This window comes from Erinaceus europaeus, chromosome 3 (assembly GCF_950295315.1).
Source record: "Erinaceus europaeus chromosome 3, mEriEur2.1, whole genome shotgun sequence".
NCBI classification, from domain to species: Eukaryota; Metazoa; Chordata; class Mammalia; order Eulipotyphla; family Erinaceidae; genus Erinaceus; species Erinaceus europaeus.
The window spans coordinates 152126349-152146414 of record NC_080164.1 but is presented as its reverse complement, the minus strand read 5'-3'; the positions used below and the strand labels follow the sequence as shown (position 1 = coordinate 152146414).

The 20066-nt window shown below is 37.8% G+C and overlaps 1 protein-coding gene and 1 pseudogene across 4 annotated transcripts in view; one reads left to right on the top strand and one right to left on the bottom strand.

The window, feature by feature from the left end:
• Positions 1 to 1104: 1104 nt before the first annotated feature.
• Positions 1105 to 1703, top strand: LOC132537559 (peptidyl-prolyl cis-trans isomerase A-like; annotated as a pseudogene).
• Positions 1704 to 8217: 6514 nt separating this feature from the next.
• ATP8A1 (ATPase phospholipid transporting 8A1) overlaps positions 8218 to 20066 on the bottom strand; it is a 274370-nt gene continuing 262521 nt past the window's right edge. For all 4 annotated transcript variants that reach the window (XM_016193274.2, XM_007534775.3, XM_007534776.3 and 1 more), the window contains 2 exons: positions 14299 to 14390; positions 8218 to 12626 (listed from right to left, as the gene is read on the bottom strand). In XM_016193274.2, the coding sequence (XP_016048760.1) occupies positions 12529 to 12626; positions 14299 to 14390 (190 nt within the window). In that variant the 3' untranslated portion in view covers positions 8218 to 12528. The remainder of the gene's footprint in view (positions 12627 to 14298; positions 14391 to 20066) is intronic.

The following is a 20066-nucleotide window of genomic DNA, read 5'->3' as shown; positions in this document are numbered from 1 at the left end:
TGTGATATTATAAGTTGTTTTATTTTTCCCACTAGAGTTTTTCCTGGAACTTGGTGTCTGCTTGACTCCACTATTCTTGGTGGGTGTTTTTCTTTTTTTTTTTTTTTCCTATCTTTTTTCATTAACACAGAGGAAAAGGAGAAACAGAACTTCTTTCTTTTCTTCTTCTTTTTTAACCAGAGCACTGCTCAGTTCTGGCTTATGGTGGTGTGAGGGATTGAACCTGGGACTTCAGAGCCTCAAGCAAGACAGTCTGTTTGCATAACCATTATTCTATTTATTATCATGCTAAGAGACAGAGATAGAGAGGGAGCAAAAAGCACTGGTAAAATCACTCACTTAGTGTCCTCTTCTGCCACGCATGCAACCCAGGTTTGAGCCCAGACTCCACCACACTGAAGGAAGCTTTGATGCTATGGTCTCTTTTACTTTCTTGCTGCTTCTGTCTCTATATACAAACAAAACAAAAACAAAATAAAATGGGAGATTGAGAGAGACGCCTGGAGCACTGTTCCACCACACACACATGAAGCTTTCCTCTGTCAGAGACAGGTCCTTATGCATGGTAACATACTCTCTACTGAATGAGCCACCGCCTGACCATGAGAAGGCCTACGTTTCTCAAGAGAAAAATTTCCAGTTTGCTTCTTCAGCAAACTCATTAAGGGTGAGTGGTTAATAGTGTATTATATAGTGTAATCATTTTTTTTTAATAGCTAGGGATTGTTGTAGTCAAGAGGATTTGTGTTGCATTATGAAAACAACAGTATAAAGCATGGATACATGGTAAACATTTCCCCACTTACAAGAGAAACTGGAGAGTTCAGAAAGTGACTCAGAATGATGTTTGTAGTTGTAGTGTTGGCATCAGTTTTCTGACTTTCACTTATGTGTTAAGTACTATCACTCATGGCTTTTTTTTGGGGGGGGGTCATCACTCGGGTTTCACTGTTTTGGTTACTTTTGCGGATATATAGGTAGAGAGACTGGAAAAGATACCACAGCACAGAAGTTTTATTTAATGTAGTGGGAGCCAGGATCAAACACTGGTCATTTGCATGGCTAAAGAAGTGCCCTATTCTGGCCTTGCAGACTCCTCTTGCCGCTAGCATCCTACAGCCATGGTCAACCCCGCCCTGTTCTTCGACATTGCCTTCGATGCTGAGCCCCTGGGCCGCGTCTCCTTCGAGCTGTTTGCAGACAAAGTTCTGAAGACTGCAGAAAACTTGCACTCTGAGCACTGGAGAGAAAGGGTTTGGTTATAAGAGGTCCTGCTTTCACAGAGTTATCCCTGGATTTATGTGCCAGGGTGGTGACTTCACACACTATAATGGCACCAGAGGCAAGTCTATCTATGGGGAGAAATTTGAGGATGAGAATTTCATCCTGAAGCATACAGGCCCAGGCATCTTGTCAATGGCAAATGCTGGACCCAACACAAACAGTTCCCAGTTCTTCATCTGCACTGTTGGATGGCAAGCATGTGGTCTTCAGCAGAGTGAAGGAGGGCATGGATGTTGTGCAGGCCATGGAGGGTTTTGGCTCCAAGAGTAGCAAGACCAGCAAGATCACCATTGCTGACTGTGGACAAATCTAATAAATTTGAGTTGTTTTATTATAACCTCCAGACCATTCCCTCTGTAGCTCAGCAGAGCACCGCTCCACCCCTCTGCTCCGTGTTTTCCTTATCGATATCTTCCAAGTCTAGCTGGATTTCAGAGTTAAGTTTATGATTATGAAATAAAAAAGTTGTGTGCCCTTGAAAAAAAAAAGTGCCCTACTCTAGTGAACTACTGTGCCACCTCAACGATGGCAGCTAGTGACTTTAAGCCTCTTTCTCCACTATGTCTCAATTTTCTCACTTGTAAAATGGAGATATTAAGCCCAATTTTATTGGCTAGGCTTGTCTTAAGAAATGAGAAATCGTCTGTCTCTCTCCCTCTCTATCTTCCCCTTCCCTCTTGATTTCTGTCTCTATCCAATAAATAAATAAAGATAATAAAAAAATGAGAAATCAAAGTCATTGTCTAAAAACACTGGGGAGTACCTGGGGAGATAGGACTATGCAAAGGACTATTATGCCTGAAACTCCGAGATCCTAGGTTCAAACCCCATTACTACCATAAACCAGAGCTGAGTAGTGCTTTGGTGAAAGAAAGAAAGAAAGAAAGAAAGAAAGAAAGAAAGAAAGAATGAAAGAAAGAAAGAAAGAAAGAAAGAAAGAAAGAAGGAAAGAAAATAGAATTAGAAAACAATAAATTGGGGCTGGCTGGTGGCACACCTGGTTGAGCGCACACATTACAGTGCACAAGGACCTGGGTTCAAGCCCCTGGTCCCCACCTATAGGAGGAAAGCTTTACAAGTGGTGAAGCAGAGCTGTAGGTGTCTTTCTCTCTCTCTCAATTTCTGACTATCTACCCAATAAATAAAGATAATAAAAAATATTTTTAAAAAACCCACTCAAGGGCATCTTTGATGAAACAAACCCAATTGCAAGGAAGACTAAAGCAGAAACAAACCAATGGAACTACATCAAATTGAAAGGCTTCTGCACAGCCAAAGAAACTATTAAACAAACAAAGAGACCCTTCACAGAATGGGAGAAGATCTTTACATGCCATACATCAGACAAGAGACAAATAACCAAAATATACAAAGAGCTCAGCAAACTCAGCACCAAAAAAGCAAATGACCCCATCCAAAAATGGGCAGAGGATATGAACAAAACATTCACTACAGAGGAGATCCAAAAGGCTAACAAACATTTGAAAAACTGTTCCAGGTCGCTGATTGTCAGAGAAATGCAAATAAAGACAACATTGAGATACCACCTCACTCCTCTGAGAATGGCATACATCATAAAGGACAGCAGCAACAAATGTTGGAGAGGCTGTGGGGACAGAGGAACCCTTATGCACTGCTGGTGGGAATGTAAACTGGTCCAGCCTCTGTGGAGAGCAGTCTGGAGACCTCTCACAAGGCTAGACGTAGACCTTCCTTATGACCCAGTAATTCCTTTCCTGGGGATATACCCCAAGGATTCCATAATGTCCAACCAAAATGATATTTGTACACCTATGTTCATAGCAGCACAATTCGTAACAGCTAAAACCTGGAACCAACCCAGGTGCCCAACAACAGATGAGTGGCTGAGAAAGCTGTGGTATATATACACAATGGAATACTATGCAGCTATCAAGAACAATGAACCCACCCTATCTGACCCATCTTGTACAGAGCTAGAAGGAATTATGTTAAGTGAGCTAAGTCAGAAAGATAAAGATGAGTTTGGGATGATCCTACTCATCATCAACAGAAGTTGAGAAAGAAGAACAGAAAGGGAAACTAAAAGCAGGATCTGATTAAATCGAGAATAGGGCACCAAAGTTAAAACCCTGTGGTGAGGGGGATGGTGGACATTCAGCTTTCTGAATGTCAGCGGGATGGGGGGTGGGGTGGGTGGATGGGATGGGACACAGTCTTTTGGTGGTGGGAATGGAGTTTATGTACATTCCTATTAAAGTGTAGTCATACAAACCACTATTTAATTAATACGAGAGGGGAAATACTGATCATATGTCTCCTAAGACAACAGGAACCTCACATTTCCACTATAGAGCCTGTATTTCCCCCAGTCCTGGAACCTTAGGGTGGGGCTCACTTTCCTGCATGCTTCTCTCAATTCATATCAAATAATATTGCATCCACCGATCACAACATAATCAATGCAATGAGTACCACCTGAGCATGCTTCACTTCAGACTGTGTCCAGAGACTTCAGGTGTGAAACAACAACTTCATCTTCATCTCTCGGGTGAGACCTTTCCTTTCACATTATTCTCTAATTCCATTTCAGGTAGTCCACTCCCCAATAAAGTCCCCAAACCTAGATATAGACCAGGTCCCCTGAGATAGAGCATTTGTTCACACGTGTCCATAAACCAGGGAAAAATATATATCTGAAAGCAGACGTACACAAGAGTCTGCAGTGAGAACCCCCTAACACTTCATCTGCACTATTCCAGCCTTTAGGTCCATGATTGTTCAACAATTTGTTTGGTTTTGTGTGTTAACTCTCTTTTTAGTCACTAGGTTCCGGATGCCAGCATGATGCCGACCAGACTTCCCTGGACTGAAGACCCCACCAATGTGTCCTGGAGCACTGCTTCCCCAGAGACCCACACTACTAGGGAAAGAGAGAGGCAGACTGGGAGTATGGATCGACCAGTCAACTCCCATGTTCAGCGGGGAAGCAATTACAGAAGCCAGACCTTCCACCTTCTGCAACCCTCAATGACCCTGGGTACATGCTCCCAGAGGGATAGAGAATGGGAAAGCTATCAGGGGAGGGGATGGGATATGGAGATCAGGTGGTGGGAATTGTGTGGAGTTGTACCCCTCCTATCCTATGGTTTTGTTAATGTCTCCCTTTTATTAAAAAAAACACAATAAATTTAAAATCAGTGGGAAGGCAGCTATGTAGTTGGTTAACAATATATAACAGAAAGCAGATGAACTACCCTAGAATAAAAATGAAAGACTAAATACTATGGGAAGGCAGATAGAACTGTTGACTAGAGTTCAGAGAACAGAGAAAATGGCCCAGTGGTTTGACAAAACTTGTTTATGATCACCCACTTCTTTTGATTCTGTAGAAAGCACTCTGTTCGCCTGTGAATTTGTCATCTGCTTTAGAAAAACACAGTTAAGGGGCTAGATGGTGGTGCACCCAGTTAAAAGCACACATTACAGTGCTCAAGGACCCAGGTCTCAAACCCCTGGTCTCCACCATTAGGGGGGATAGCTTCATTAGTGGTGAAGCAGGACTGCAAGTGTCTGTTTCTGTCCCTCTCTACCTCCTCCTCCCCATTCAATTTCTTTGTCTCTATCCAATAATAAATAAAAATATAATTAAAAAACAAATGGTTAAATTAAAAAAAGGAAGAATTTAGTTAGGGGGCAGTGCAGTGGTGCACCCAGTTAAGTGCACATATTACCAAGCACAAAGATTCAGGTTTGAGGCCCAGCTCCCCACTTGCAGCTTCACCAAGCAGGTCTGCAGTTGTCTTTTTCTCCTATCTCCCCGTTGTTTCTCAATTTTTGTTTGTCCTAACAGTAATTAAAAAAAAAAAGTGAAAAGCAAAAGAAAAAATGGCCGTAGGGTGCGGTGGATCTGTAGTGCCAGCGCTGACCCCCAGTGATAACCCTAGTGACAATAAAAATAAATTATTAAGTAAAAGAAAAATATAGTAAACTTGCTTTAAAATGGTTATTCATTCCAAAGCCAACAGACTGTACTTTCAATTGCTCAACTGGATAAGTATTTCCCTCTATTTTGTTTGTTTGTTTTGCCTCAGGGTTATTGCTGGGGCTTAGAGCCTGCACTACAAATCCACTGCTCCGAGAGCCGATTTTTCCCTTTTGTTTCCCTTGTTGTTTATCATTTTGTTGTTGTTATTGGACAGGACAGAGAGAAATCGAGAGAGGAGGGGAAGACAGAGGAGGAAAGAAAGATAGACACCTGCAGACCTGCTTCACTGCTTGTGAAGCGACCCCTCTGCAGGTGGGGAGCTGGGGGTTTAAACCAGGATCCTTATGCCTGTCCTTGAGGTTTGCGCCATTTGCGCTTAACCTGCTGCATTACCACCTGGCCCCCTATTTCCCTCTATTTTTCTCACCTGTTTATTCTTTACTGATATTAATTTTAGCTACTTTTCATGATGACTTTGCCAGGTTGATTTATATCCTTAGAAAAATTTCTCTCCAAAATGAGATCACTACAGTTTCTCCAAACTATGCATAATCATGATTAGAATTTTTTTCATGATTAGACATGTAATACATTCATTGGGCTGGGATTGATTTACCTGTGCATACCCTAAAATATATTTAGTATGTGTTCAGAAAAAAGTAAGCTTTTTATGGGCATGTTAAATAATTAAGGGAACTGAACTGTTAACATATTTCATATGCATATGAATTTATTGAAATTGCAACTGAACATTAATATTCACAAAATCATTCTGAGAGAATTCTTGAGTTGCAAGTTATAGTTTGTACTTGAAATAAAAACAATAATAAAATATTCCATATTTTTCCAGCAACTTTTATGAGCCTACTAGTGAAATTATCCAGGTTAGGAAGATTTTTCTTCATTAAAATGAGTGGCTCTGTGTTATTGAAATAGAAGCGTTAGGTTAGAAATGCCATAAGCATACAAAAAGAAACTTTAAGTGGGGATTATGTATTGAATTTATGGGTCTGTATTTCAAGTTTGCTATTTCCTTATGGTCGTTTTAGAAGGCATCTTAAGAGACAGGGTCAATCATAAACAGTGTTTATTTTAAGGGGAATGGAGTCGAATGGGAAAATCACTTGACATAATTCAGAGGTACCTCTCTTGTACATTGTTTCACTTGGGGACCCCGGCCCTACCCCCACCCTCTCATCCCAGGGAAAACTGTAGCTAAGAACACGGACACCAGACAGTGTAACTGTCTCTTAAATAAAACCAGAGCTTTTTCAACTGTTCTACTAGTGCCTCTCTGTGAACTAATCCTATTTTAGCAGTTAATGAAGTTGTAACTTTAGTTGTTTCTCTTTTACCAACCCAACTATATTTATTTTAGATAAAACTGTTGTTCTTATTTCTTATGCTTCCTGACTGCTTTTGTTTCTTGTGACATTTTTTATTACTTTCTAGCTACGTCCTTCAAATATTACTAAATTTGACCACTTTCTTGTAATCTAAAATCTGATGGTTTTAGAAAAAAAGTATGAAATTAATTCTATGTGAAACAATGAAGCCAGGGATTAGCTGATTTGAAGGCTGATTTAAATAGGTCCTGGGGGACAATCCCTGGGAACTTTTTTGGCTAGAGAATCAAAATTCAATAGTATGTCAAAATTACTTGAAGCCTAATTATCAAAGCAACATTTTACCAAGCTAGAGCCAATATCCTCTGCTTCATGTGCCGTCTAATATAGGTGGATTACAGTACATGAATATTTTGTATATAAAACATATTTACAGCTGAGGTTGTAAGCCAAATATTAAAACTAGTAAATGAATATATCCTCACAAATTGCTGTTACTATGGCCTTGAAGGTATACTAAAACAATTTCTAAAATTAGCAGTAAAGCTTCAACCATTTTCTTTATGTAATGGTAAAGTTTATTTCACCTTCAATAACAGGACAAAATGTTTAAAATTTGCAGTTTAAAACATGCACATCCACAAAAGTCCAGTGACACATAACACTGCATAGAACTGCTCAGTCAACTTTAATAACTATAAAACACAGTGCATTGAACATAAAGATAAACCTTAGCAAACTAAGACCACAGACTCAGTACTCTTCACTCATGCAGTTTCACAATTTTTACAGCAGTTTCAGCAGGAATGTTTTTTCATGGAGCTGAAAACAATATTTTATTTTTAATTTCCCATAGTAGCTGCCGTCTGAGGCTGCCTTTTTGTTTTAACCCAATAAATTTGAAAATGTGAAAAATGAAGCTTGAAGTAACTAAACAAATGGTATTTACTACATTTATGGCTTCTATTCTAGAAACATATGAAAAATATTTTTTAAGTTGAAAATATTCTGCTCACATCTTTGTAAAAGCAGAGTTACCTATGGAAAGTTGCTGTTAATTCAAGGTATGTAAGTATGAAGTCTAGCTTTCTTCCTACTTAAGGGAAATTTATTTGCTGAGAAGTTGTATGAGCTTTCTTAAGAAAAGTTCTTAGAGGCAAGCTAAGCAAAAGTTTTGATTAAATTTGTTCAAATTTGTTTGTAGAATCATTACATTATTGAGCAGAGGACAAATTAATTTATTCACTGAATATTAAAGTCCAGGTAGGCCATGATAGAACTTTATAAAGTAGAAATAAACATCAAGATTTACAGTGATAGCCATGCATTGGCCTACACCACTTTAATACTAATTCATGCAAACCATAAACCTATCAAAACACAGCTGCTCTCTTACCAAAAATAAATCAAGATGATAAATGGAAAACATTTCTTCTCCTAGAAAATTTAACTTACATTCCATCTTAATAGCTGTTGAAGGTTAATTAAAATACAGTAATGTATAAATAAGTTTCACAAGTGACTTCACTTATTTTTTTTTAATTTGTAGATAAATCTTTTATTACTGTCAAGGTAATAGTTTTCTAATTTATCAGCTTTCATGGTAGATTTTTTTCTCTCTCTCTCTTCTTTTTCCAGGTCCTGATGGAATTAGAATTCAGAGCCCTTTGGCCATCTTCCCCTAACATTTGCCCCTTTGGGAGTATGAACCAAAAATTTTTATGGGGTGCAGGTGGATGGTTTGGCTTCTGTAATTTCTTCTCTGCTAGATTGGGCACTGGCAGGTAGATCCATTCCCCAGACTATTTCTATCTTTCCCTAGAGGGATAGGGTTCTGGGGAGGTGAGGTTCTGGGCCATACTGGTGAGGTCATTTGCCCAGGGAGTGTGTGATGAAATTGTAGTAGCATCTGCAACTTAGTAGCTGAAATGCAGTAAGATATAAAGCAGGACAAAAATGTTCAATGAATGGGCACCATAAAGTAGGAATAGAGTAGATAGGCATATAGATTTTAGGGTGGATAGAAGATAGAAGTCTGTTTAAGGTATGTTCTTAGGGATCCATGCTTGTGGTAATTTTTGCTGGAGCCTCATAGCTCACCTGCAGGTGGACTATAAATATTGTCTGGGAAGATCTAGTAAGAGTTGAGAATAAGATTAGAAAACTAGCTCCCAGACTGACTCCTGTTATTTTAATGTAAGAAAAATTAGGCTGTGATCTTTAAGAGGCATTACAGAACTGGTCATCACTGAAGGTTATATTTCAGACACTAAGTTGCATGGTGTAACATTAAGTAATTTACAAAAAAATTTTGTTGACCAGGCCCATATAATATGAACGGGGTAAGGGTTTCCTCAATAAGCTTTGTAGATGACTATTAGTAAGGTTATTTCAAAACCAAGAATTATTATAGAGCAACTGCACAAAAAATAAGAGCTTGATAATTTAGCTCTATAATAATTATGCTATTATTATAAATAATTTAATAAATATATATACAATCTATTTCACATTTGAATTCACTTCCTGAAAGAACACTTTGATAGGTTATAAGTGATGTACAATGTATACAATACAGGATAAATTGTCATATGACCTTCAAATTGGATATTTAGACTACTTAGCTGCAAATTTAAAATACAGAAATGCATTATCAGAATGTTTACTTCTTGAATTCCTCTCCCTCCCCCCACTGGGAACTAAGAGTAATCACTAATTCCATGTAATGGTCATATAATTTACATAGATGACTAATGACTAATGTTACTCAGCAGAATTCACATTCATCTGACTTGATGAGAGTTTTCCCACTAACTGCAACATAGCTGAAGCAGGCTCACATTAAACCCAGAGCAGGGTGTGCGGCACATACATCATTTAAACTTTACAACAGTCCTGAGAAACACCATTTTCTGCTAATAATTTCTCCTATACAGCATCTTTCTGGGTGTGAAACACAATTGTATTTTCATATGTATATAAGAAACATTTAGAAAGTTCATGCTGAATCTCACTGTGTACTGTTGAATATTAAAGAAGCAACTCCCAGCTTTTCAATGTTAAAAAAAAAAATAGAAAAAAATTTTCTGCTTTAAATCACTTTTTTTTTTTTTTTGGTATTGTAAACATAAAGCAAAGGTGTTAGCATTTACCAGAGTCCATATAAGGAACTTTTAAATCAAAGAGTACATGTACTTTACTTCTGAAAATATATATTGTAAGTCATTTTGACTATTGTAATTCTGGTAAAACAGTAGCAACTTTTCTCAGAAATGTGTATAACTAATAGAAGACTTTCTGGAATTCAATTTCAAAGTCCATGTGATTGCAGTGTTGCATCTATAATTTTACCCATGAGGTGACTCTTTTGCCCACCCTCTCCTCCCTCCAAAGAAGCAAAAAGACTGAGTTAATGTTGCTAATTCAAAAATAGGATTATTGGTCAAAAAGATTTGCCAAAAATATGTTTGCAATCTTTCAGATCACGATTTTCCCTTCAGTCACCAGTCATTGAGTAGTGTATTCATGTTGAAGAGTTCCACAGAAACAATCCATCTCTCAAGATAAAGTGAAAACTTTAATTTTGGAGGGGTGGAGGGAGACAAAATAATGGTTATGCAAAAAGACTTTCATGCCTGAGTCTCCAAAGTCTCAGGTTCAATCCCTTGCACCACCATGAGTGGTACTCTGGTCTCTCTGTATCTTTCTCTTTCTCTCATTAAAATAAATACAATGTTTTTAAAAAGAGGTTTAAAAAAAACTTTAATTTTTGTTTATTTAGAACATTTACTTTTGTTAGATTAATAATATCCTAATATTAAAATTTTGTGGAAGGATGTCACTGAAGAGGCAAGGACATAGAAGCAGCTCTTTATAGATCGAGTCTCTGAAGGGATGTACTTCATCCTTACTTTTTGGTTTTTGGGGTTTGACTTCAACTGTTTCTACAGAAGCATTGGAATAGCTGCTTTAAAAATTTCTTTGGTAGACAAGACCTGTGACTTCAGAATTTTGAAGATCATCTTAAACTAGTTGTCTTCCCTCTAATATACAATTCTCTTACTCTGAACTTCAGTGGGAAGTGAACTGTCCCAAACCCCTGCTCCTTTTAGGTTCAAATTATGTATGTACTGTAATTTCTTTTATTTGTAGAAAATGGGATAGACATGCTAGTAACTACACAGCTAAAAATACTGATAGTGACTTTTGCCTACTTTTAAATATAGATTGAGAAAAAAGGTGAAAAAAGTGAGATTATTAAATTCAGAGAATGCTTTGAAAAACTCACATCTCTTCTCAATTCTAGTTGAATTAAAAAATTCCTTTATTTTAATTAATTATTTTTGTGGCACTGAGACTTTTTTTTTAATAGATGAAGCTATACCTATTTTGCTGGTACGTCCACTTAAAGGCAAAAAGGCTTTTGAATAAAAGGCAAAAAGTGCTTCATCTATGAAGTGTCTCTGAAAACTAGAATTCTTTATATTTATTTTTTAAATGAAAGCATTGTTTTAAAAATACTGTAGAAAACTAACTGTGGTAACAGCCCCTTTACCATTTATTGTTGGTAGCAAAATAGGAATCTTCAGGAGATGTCTCAGGAATGCTGAAAATAAGTTGTCCATTCATTTAAAAACATACTGATGAAACTTAGCCATGATTAAAAGGGCTTGTTAACTGTTAAGTTACAGGCTTGAGTAAAGGAGGTGTTTTTTAATTTGGGGAAAATGTACTACTTCTTTGTCCCAATTAGCAGCGTGGGCCTAATTTTGGGAGCTGCTTGACAAGTGAACTGTGAAGTAATTCTCAGTCTTAAGTACAGGGCAGTCGCCATAACACAGCATGTGCTAGGTCAGACAGCAGGCGCCTTCAGAGGAACCAAGAAAGGAGAACTAAAACAGTACAAAAGCCAAGCTTAGGTACAGTACAAAAGTCCATGCATTTATCCCACGTGGTATTCCAAACAACTCCATGGAAGCATTAGAAATCCCACATAAATACATAAGCCTCGTCTGTTTACAACAGAAAACCTGAAGACAAAATACCACTGGATCTATAGCAGAAGGCAGACTTGTAGAAAAATCGAAATGATGACCCAACCTCATCAGAAATGACGGAGACATTACAGTTTTAAAATTCAGTACCACAATGACAAGAGTCACATTACTATGTGTGTCTCTAACAAATAAACAAGATGAAAGAGAAAGAAGCATTTGTAAGGTCAAAGGTGCAACATCATGGACTTAAGTAGCAAATGCCTGGAAATATTCATTTTTGCAAATCACTCTAATTTGAAAAGTCAGGCATGCAGATCTTACAACAGGACTAGGGGTCAATGTTCTCTTAGACTTCTGGACAAATGACTACTGAATGAGAAATACATTTATTGAACTTCTTTGGCAAACATTTATCAAGACACATTTTTGACACAACATGTAGTAATGCCTTGTTTAGAAATTTTTCTCAGTGATTCAGTTATCCTCAGATTGCTTTTTCTTTTTTCATTCTTTTTATTTTTCATTTTTCTTCAGCATATCCTGAAATCTAATTCAAGAGTCCCTTTAACTGATTACCACATGTTGTGGTTTATCCCATAAATTGATAGCTAGAGCCCCAGAGTAACAGTATAAGAATACTGACCTATTCCCAGTTTAAGAAAGCACTCTGGCAAAATACACGGTCATTTTCAGTTTCTGTTTACAAAGACTTAGCAAATACTTTTAAAAAAATCTGCAAGAAATGGTGTTACAGTAGAGTTGCACAGTGTTCATGTCTATAATATACATGAATCTGAATGTCAAGTCAGCAAGATGAGCTCAGATCCACCTTTCCCATCCTCACACCAGGCTGGAATTGGTCAGCAGATTCTGGAGAAGACTTGGGAGTTCTCCGTACAGATGTGGCAGAGACCTGTCTGGCAGCCCCTCCGCATCACCATTCATCAGGTCTCTGCTTTGTGGTGTCATATGCTCTAATCACTTCAGACTGTGAAACGATTCCATTTTCATCTTGAGAGAAAGCATACCCATCTGAAAGTTAAGGATAAATTAAGAAATTATCATCATGAAGTCACTGGAAATCTGTTATATTTTGAACTCTCTCATTTTCTCAGTTGGTTGTTAATATAGCCCTCCCAGACTTGCAGAAGCATGAAGACACTACTCTTTAAATGTATCCAGAAAGGACACAGACACACCTGCCAAATCAAGAGCGAGGTGACTGACTTTCCAGCTTAGGTTCTATGAATTCTGCTCCCCAGATGAATGAGCAGGCACTTCAAGCCCTTTTTATTCTCCTTTCAGCATCTCAAGATCAAACCATCTCATTTTCTGCATCCCCAGCTAAAAGGGATTTGGGGCAGCCTACACCAAGAGGGCATAGATCAGATGACTAAGAAAAAAGGAATAATACAAGTGAGGAGGACTAATGTGAATGATTGGAAACTGACTTTCTCCCTGTGGGCTGTGTTCTTTTTTTTTTTTTCTTTCACCTTTTTAAAAATTGACTTAATAATGATTGACAAGACCATAGGATAAGAGGGGTACAATTCCCAACATCAGATTTCCATATCCCATCCCTTCCATTGGAAGCTTTCCTATTCTTTACCCCTCTAGGAGCATGGACCCAGGATCATTATGGGGTACAGGAGGTGGAAGGTGCGGCTTCCATAATAGCTTCTCCACTGGACATGGGCATCAGCAGGTCGATCCATACTCCCAGCCCATGTTCTAATTGGCTTTTGGCATCTACAAATAGGCTCTCTCATACCCCCAAAATATCTGGGGGGCCGGAGATAACAAATCACCTCCAAGTATGGAGTGACCTGCCAATACCCATGTCCAGCAGAGAAGCAATTACAGAAGTCAGAGCTCCCACCTTCTGCATGCTCAGAAAATTTTAGGTCCATACTCTCAGAGGAATAAACAATAGGGAAGGTTCCAGTGGAGGGGATGGGATACAGAATTCTGGTGGTGGGAACTGCATGGAATCATACCCCTATTAACAATTATATCCCTTACAGTCTTGTAAACCAATATTAAATCATTAATGAAAAAGTAAAACATAAAAAACCCCAAATCACCCCAAGGGGGTCAAATCTTTAAAAAAAAAAAAGGGGAGGGGTCTCTTTAAGTATAAAAGGCAGAAGCAATAAACATGAGTCTTTGTAAGTGAAAATAAATTATATGTGGCAACAACATGAAACAAAAGATATATTCCTAATAGAAGTTCGTTTATTATATTCCTTTGTTAGATTTTTGAAATATTAAGGAGTGCTAGCTATTATTCACAAATATTCTTGAAGAATAAAACATGCTTCATTGTGCTATAAAAAAAGCTGTAAAGGCTCTTGCAAACTTATTGAAGTAGAAAAGATAACAATATAGAGACAGATTTTAAGAGTAAGGATTTATTTTACTTGTTCCTTAAAAGATTTAAGGAAGCAAAGGGCATGTGGAAATACTGTTTTTCTTTATGAGAAATAGCAAGATTTTAAAATGTTCCATCTCTTCTGTTAAAAGTGAGATGGTTGTGGTCCAAGGATTCTCTAAACATTCTTTATTTAATATGTTGCAAATGTGCAAAACTTGATTGAAATGTTCATTTTAAATAGCTAAATAGTTCTAAAGTCAAAGCACTGCTCTCATATGCTATGGAGCAAAGGCAGAGAATTTATTTAAAAATAAAAACTCAAATACTTACGAAGCAGGTTTTGCTGCAAGGACTCAGACCGGTACAAGTTCACATGGTTCTTCTTAAAGACGTTCTTGAGCAGTTGTGCTCTCTCTGTGAGACTGTAGGGCAGGTGCAAATGTGTGAAAAGAATTATCAACTCAGCAAAGGCCCCAGGGTGCCCACAGGATTACCAAAGAGATTTTGAACGACAGACTGCCAGAGAAATCTACAATTTAGTGGTTCTTTTTATCTCATTTGTTCAGCTAGCAAATTAAATTTCAAATATTTATAGGCTTTTTTTTCCCCCTCCATAGCTATGGAGGCATCTGTCCCCAATTGCCCAGTGAAAATAATTCCTCACCCCAGTTATATTTAAGATAAAGACAGAGGAACTGAACAATTAGCAAAAAATACCAAACCTAGTAGTTACTACTATTTATACTCATTACTTCTAGTAGCAATTACCTTAGTTGACTTATTACATATACTCTAGTATGGCATTTTTAGAAATAAAAAAAAATTACAACTTTTTTTTTCATGCTTCACAGCACAGTTTGGATATAAAAATATTTTTCACTTACGTAAAGAAATCCAGAAATTAAGCAAGAAGAAATTCCATACACTTTTAAAATCAGAAAATGTGCATTACTACTTTGTTATGGTATGAAAATGAATTCTTTAATGAATTTAAAATAATTTTTTTTCAGAAATGTTATATGAGGTAAAGTGACAAGAAAATATATTTCTTTTTTTTCTTTAAGAAAAATATTTTTCAATACACATTTATAGTCAGCTTCTTCAGAGATAAGAATACAGGTCATTCATTATATAACACCGAGAGGCACACAGGAAGAAGCAACACCTCTGCTTCCCTGCACACTCCTCCAGTCCCCCCATGGCACACAGAACAGTGTTTGACACAGTAGGAACTGAAATCTATGTGGAATAAATGAACTGGAGTTATAATTCTGAAATACACTTTTAAACACCATCAATTCTTCCCATCATGCCATTTTCCATGGCTGATTTATAAAACTTTGCTCTGATATCAAATAACATAATAAGCATGATGAACTAATAATCCATATATGTTGGAGCAAATATTTGTGCACTTTTATTTTAATCACTGGAACTGACTCTGTTGAAAAAATTCCATCTTGTATTTTCCCCAATATAAATGCGTTAGTTAAATTGCTGTAAGTTATGTTAGTTCTCTATTTTGCCCAATTTTGGAGACCTTAAAAATGGAAGAATTTTTATCATAAGCAAAAAATCATACTTTGCAAAATGAACTCATTGCAATTACACAAACATTTGCATTTTTGGTGCAAAGTAAAATATTTAGAGATGTTGACATTTGTAGGACTCTTCCACACATTTCTTGAAGTCCAGAGATACTAACTGGTACTTACTAGACATATTTATTTTCATAGGAATTAGCTTCACTAAGGCAAGAACTCTAATTAATCTAAAAACTCAGAGGCTTTGTAAATAACTGTGAAACTTGTTTTTGCCAATGAAATAAATAGATATGAAGAATGAAAAAGAGCCATTTTTATAGCTACTTTTCCTATCTTAAAAGGAGCTAACATTTCAGACCAGAGGATGCAGAGGGACACTAAAAAAACGTAACTGCTAAGGAAGTCAGTTTGAATGGCAGGTGGTCTGATCTGGCTAGCAGAGCACTGGGGATGGAGTGCTGGGACTTCTACAGCAGAATAAAGGATGGCAAAGTATCATCACATGTAGCGTTTCCTTTCACAAATGCATTTTCCAGGTTTCAAGACAGCTTTCCTAAAGGCATAGTACTTGCACATCAAAGCATCAAAATGCTAAGGCAGATGTGAGAATTTTATCTTGCCAACTCAAATACATAAGATAATGTAATTCAGCTTTGTAAGGACTCATAAGTGGCTATTTTCCACTTTGTTATTACATCCATTGTAATAACAACATCCAGTGCTGAAAAAAGCAGTAAGAAAGTCAACATCCAGTGCTGAAAAAAGTAGTAAGAAAGTCTTTCTTGAAACACAAGTAGAACCTGAACTGGAATTGGCGTGTAGCACCAAAGTAAAAGACTCTGGGAGCGGGGGGGGGGGGGGGGGGAGGAATACAGGTCCAAAAAGGATGACAGAGGACCTAGTGGGGGTCGTATTGTTATATGGAAAACTGGGAAATGTTATGCATGTATAAACTATTGTATTTACTGTTGAATGCAAACCATTAATTCCCCAATAAATAATTTTAAAAAACCAGCCTTTTTTGGAAAAGGCCCATGCTGCTGTGGAAAGAAGACAGGCGTTACAGTATTTCACTTTGGTTTAAATCTGAGTCTGTTACCTATTAGTCAGGTCAGCTGTGACGATTCATTCAGGTGGTACTTTTTGAGGAAATTTGTTTTTTTTTTTTTTTTTTAAGGAACTTTCTATAGTCCTTCGGTCTACCAGCTGAGCTATCTGAGGGGGCAGTTGAGGAACTTTCTAAGGCCTTGGTTTATATTCAACATCAACACAACATATCTATTGCTAAATTTGCTTTAACTTATAAAGACTGACTGATGGGGCCCAGGCAGCAGTGCAACGGGTTAAGCGCACATGTCAGAAGTGCAAGGACCAGCTCAAGGATCCCGGTTCGATCTCCCGCTCCCCAAATGCAGGTGGGGGGGTGGGGTTTCGCTTCACAAGTGATGAAGCAGGTCTGCAGGTGTCTCTCTCTCCCCTTCTCTTGACTTCTTTCTGTCAGACAACAACAATGGCAACAATAACAACAAGGGCAACAAAATGGGAAAAATGGTCTCCAGGAGCAATGGATTGATAGTGCAGACATCAAACCCTAGTGATAACCTGGAGGCAAAAAAAAAAAAAAGAAAGACTGACTGACAATAGAGCACTGATCTGCCTGATCTGCCATCCATAGTGCCTGAGATTGAACCCAGAGTCACATGCAAGTCCTGTGTTCTACCACAGAGGTATTTCCCAGCCTGCATAAGTTTTAATGCCGCATTTTACTTTATTTTTTCTAATTCTAAATTATTTAAGTCATTTTCATTGGGGGGAAAATGGCTTACTGTATAATTGTTGGCACATGGGCAAAACACGCTCATCCCCAAGTCAGGTTCTTTTCCACCATCATGCATCGGGGCCCAAGTATCTTCTCTAACCTTCTCCCATCCACTTCACTTTTTCAGTAGGAAAGCTACTAGGTTTTTCCTGCTACTATTGTTACTATTAGTTGGTTTTTGTTGTTGTTTGTTTGTTTTTTGCTTTAGTTACATAGAATCTCTTGCTTTAGTTCTTATAAAGCAGAGAACTCCATCATAGTAGTGTGAGAAAAAACAAAACAAAAACCAAAACAAGACTACGAGGTGATTTCTTACAAAAACCCACACCTTATTCACAACTCTTTGTAGTACTACTCAATTTATATAGGCTTTCATTTACATTACCAAGCTATGCAAATTTGGAGTTTGCTTAATGCAATTACTAACTATCACTTAAAGCTTCTTACTCTATTCCAAAACCTACTAAAATTCTACAACTTAAGATACTTAGTGAAGGTGAGGAAGAAGCATACCATGCTTTAAAAGATATCATTTCATTTCAAGATACTAAAGAAAAATAGCTAAAATCCCATTTATTATCTGGAGTGTATTTTCAGTAACTTTTGAACAGTAAAAATGTGCATTTACTTTATGTTGGGGCACCACACTCCTTTAGTTGATTTGTTAAAATGCATCTGCAGAAAGTAACCATTTATTGAGAGTTTACATATGCGACTTGCTACAGCTGGCCTGTGCTAGGTAGGGTGGGTGGGAAGATGAACCATGAATATAGCCGCTTAAATCTCTGCACTGGGTGAGATGACTAGGTGAGATCTCCTCTGTCTGCCACTTTTCTTTACTGCTATTTCACTGAGGAGAGCAGGCTGGGGGGAGAAGGGGGGAGTAGATGATACATTTCTCTGTTCTAACCTCCCACTGAGATATTGATGTCAGACTGATATAAGATCCAGGGTGAAAATTGAAAAAGTATGGTTTTTCTTCTATTACTTCAGGGAGCAATGTTAAAATCGCTTTTTCATTAAGATACATACTGCAGAAAAAGGCTGGAAGAGAGCACTATCACTATCCACCTGATCACATTATCTGACATCTATCCCCATTCCCCCTTTTATTTATTTTTATCTTCAGAATTATCACTGGGGCTCAGTGCCTACACTATGAATCCACTGTTCCTGGAGGCTATTTGTTGCCCTTTTGTTGTCTATCACTGTTGTTACTATTATTGCTGTTGTTATTGATGTGTTGTTGGATAGGACAGAGAGAAATCGATAAAGGAGGGGAAGACAGAGAGGGGGAGAGAAACATAGACACCTGCTTGTGAAATAACCACCCTGCAGGTGGGGAGCCAGGGGCATGAACCTGGATCCTTACGCAGGTCCTTGAGCTTTACGCCATGTGTACTTAACTGTTGGGATACTGCCTGCCCCCCCCACTCCTCCTTTTAAAGTTAAGGCTATGGGTCAGACAATGGTGACGGACAAAGAAATGAAGACTGATGACGATTCATGACTAAGGTTCTATTTAGTAACAGTTGCTAAACAAAGAATGGGTCATGTCCCCAGTGGGATATGAGAAATTATAAGCTGCAATATCACATTTGCCTCTATTAGGTACATTGCTTCATATGTATATGAAAGTTACCTAGAAAGAAGTGCCCTGGATCCAGTGTACAATTACTTATGTTAAACTGCCGAGTCTTCAAATCACTTCTATTTTTTTAAAAAAAAGAATAGACAAGATGTATGCATGATTTAATATTTAATACTCTTAAGTGGGATTTGGGAGGTCAATATTCTAAAAATTAATATTTATGCAATAAAATGTATAAATATTTAGGAAAAAAAACCACTATTAGTACCCTTATATTTATAGAGCAAATAGTTTAGGCTTGTCCAGGAAATGTCTGCTATAAACCTATGGGAAAACATTGAAATTCAAAGTTTTTGCTTTGCCTTTGGTATTGTAGATGTTCTACTTAGTACTGGAGATGGCTACACAAAAGCTGTAGCAAAAAACAGGGTTTCCAACTGGAAGCTGTTATTATTATTATTTTCTTAAAATTTTGCACTAGGTGGTATACCTGATTGAGTGCACACATTACAGTGTGCAAGGACCTGGGTTCAACCCCCCAGATTTCACTGGCAAAGGGGAAGCTCCATGCACAGTGAAGCAGTGCTGCAGGTTTCTCGCCCCCCCCCCCCACAGATCACCCCCTTCTCTGACAATTCTCTGTCTTAATCCAAAATAAATAGATAAAGACAGAGAAGAGTCGAAAGGGAAGAAGAAGAAAAAGGAGGAGGAGGAGGAGGAGGAGGAGGAGGAGGAGGAAGAGGAGAAGGAGAAGAAGAAGAAGAAAGAGAGAGAGAGAGACATCTGCAGCTTTGCTTTACCAATTGTGAAGCTTCTCCTGTACAAGTGGGACCAGGGGTTTGAACCTGAGTCCTTGCACACTGTAACATATGTGCGTAACTGAGTGTGAGTGGCATATGGTTTCTACTACAAAGGGCTATTATTTAAAACAAAAATGTTGAGGACTGACTGGATTAAACCCAGGGACTTGTAGTACAAATAATGTGCTTTCTGTCTCTCAGCTATATTCCTGGCCCCAGCACTAATGATTTTAACCAGGATGCTTTCATCTTTGAAAATGATTAAAGGTGATAAACTACTCTGAGTATTTATCCAGACATGGTGCTTATAACACATTGCTTTTCTAATAAATACACTTGGATTT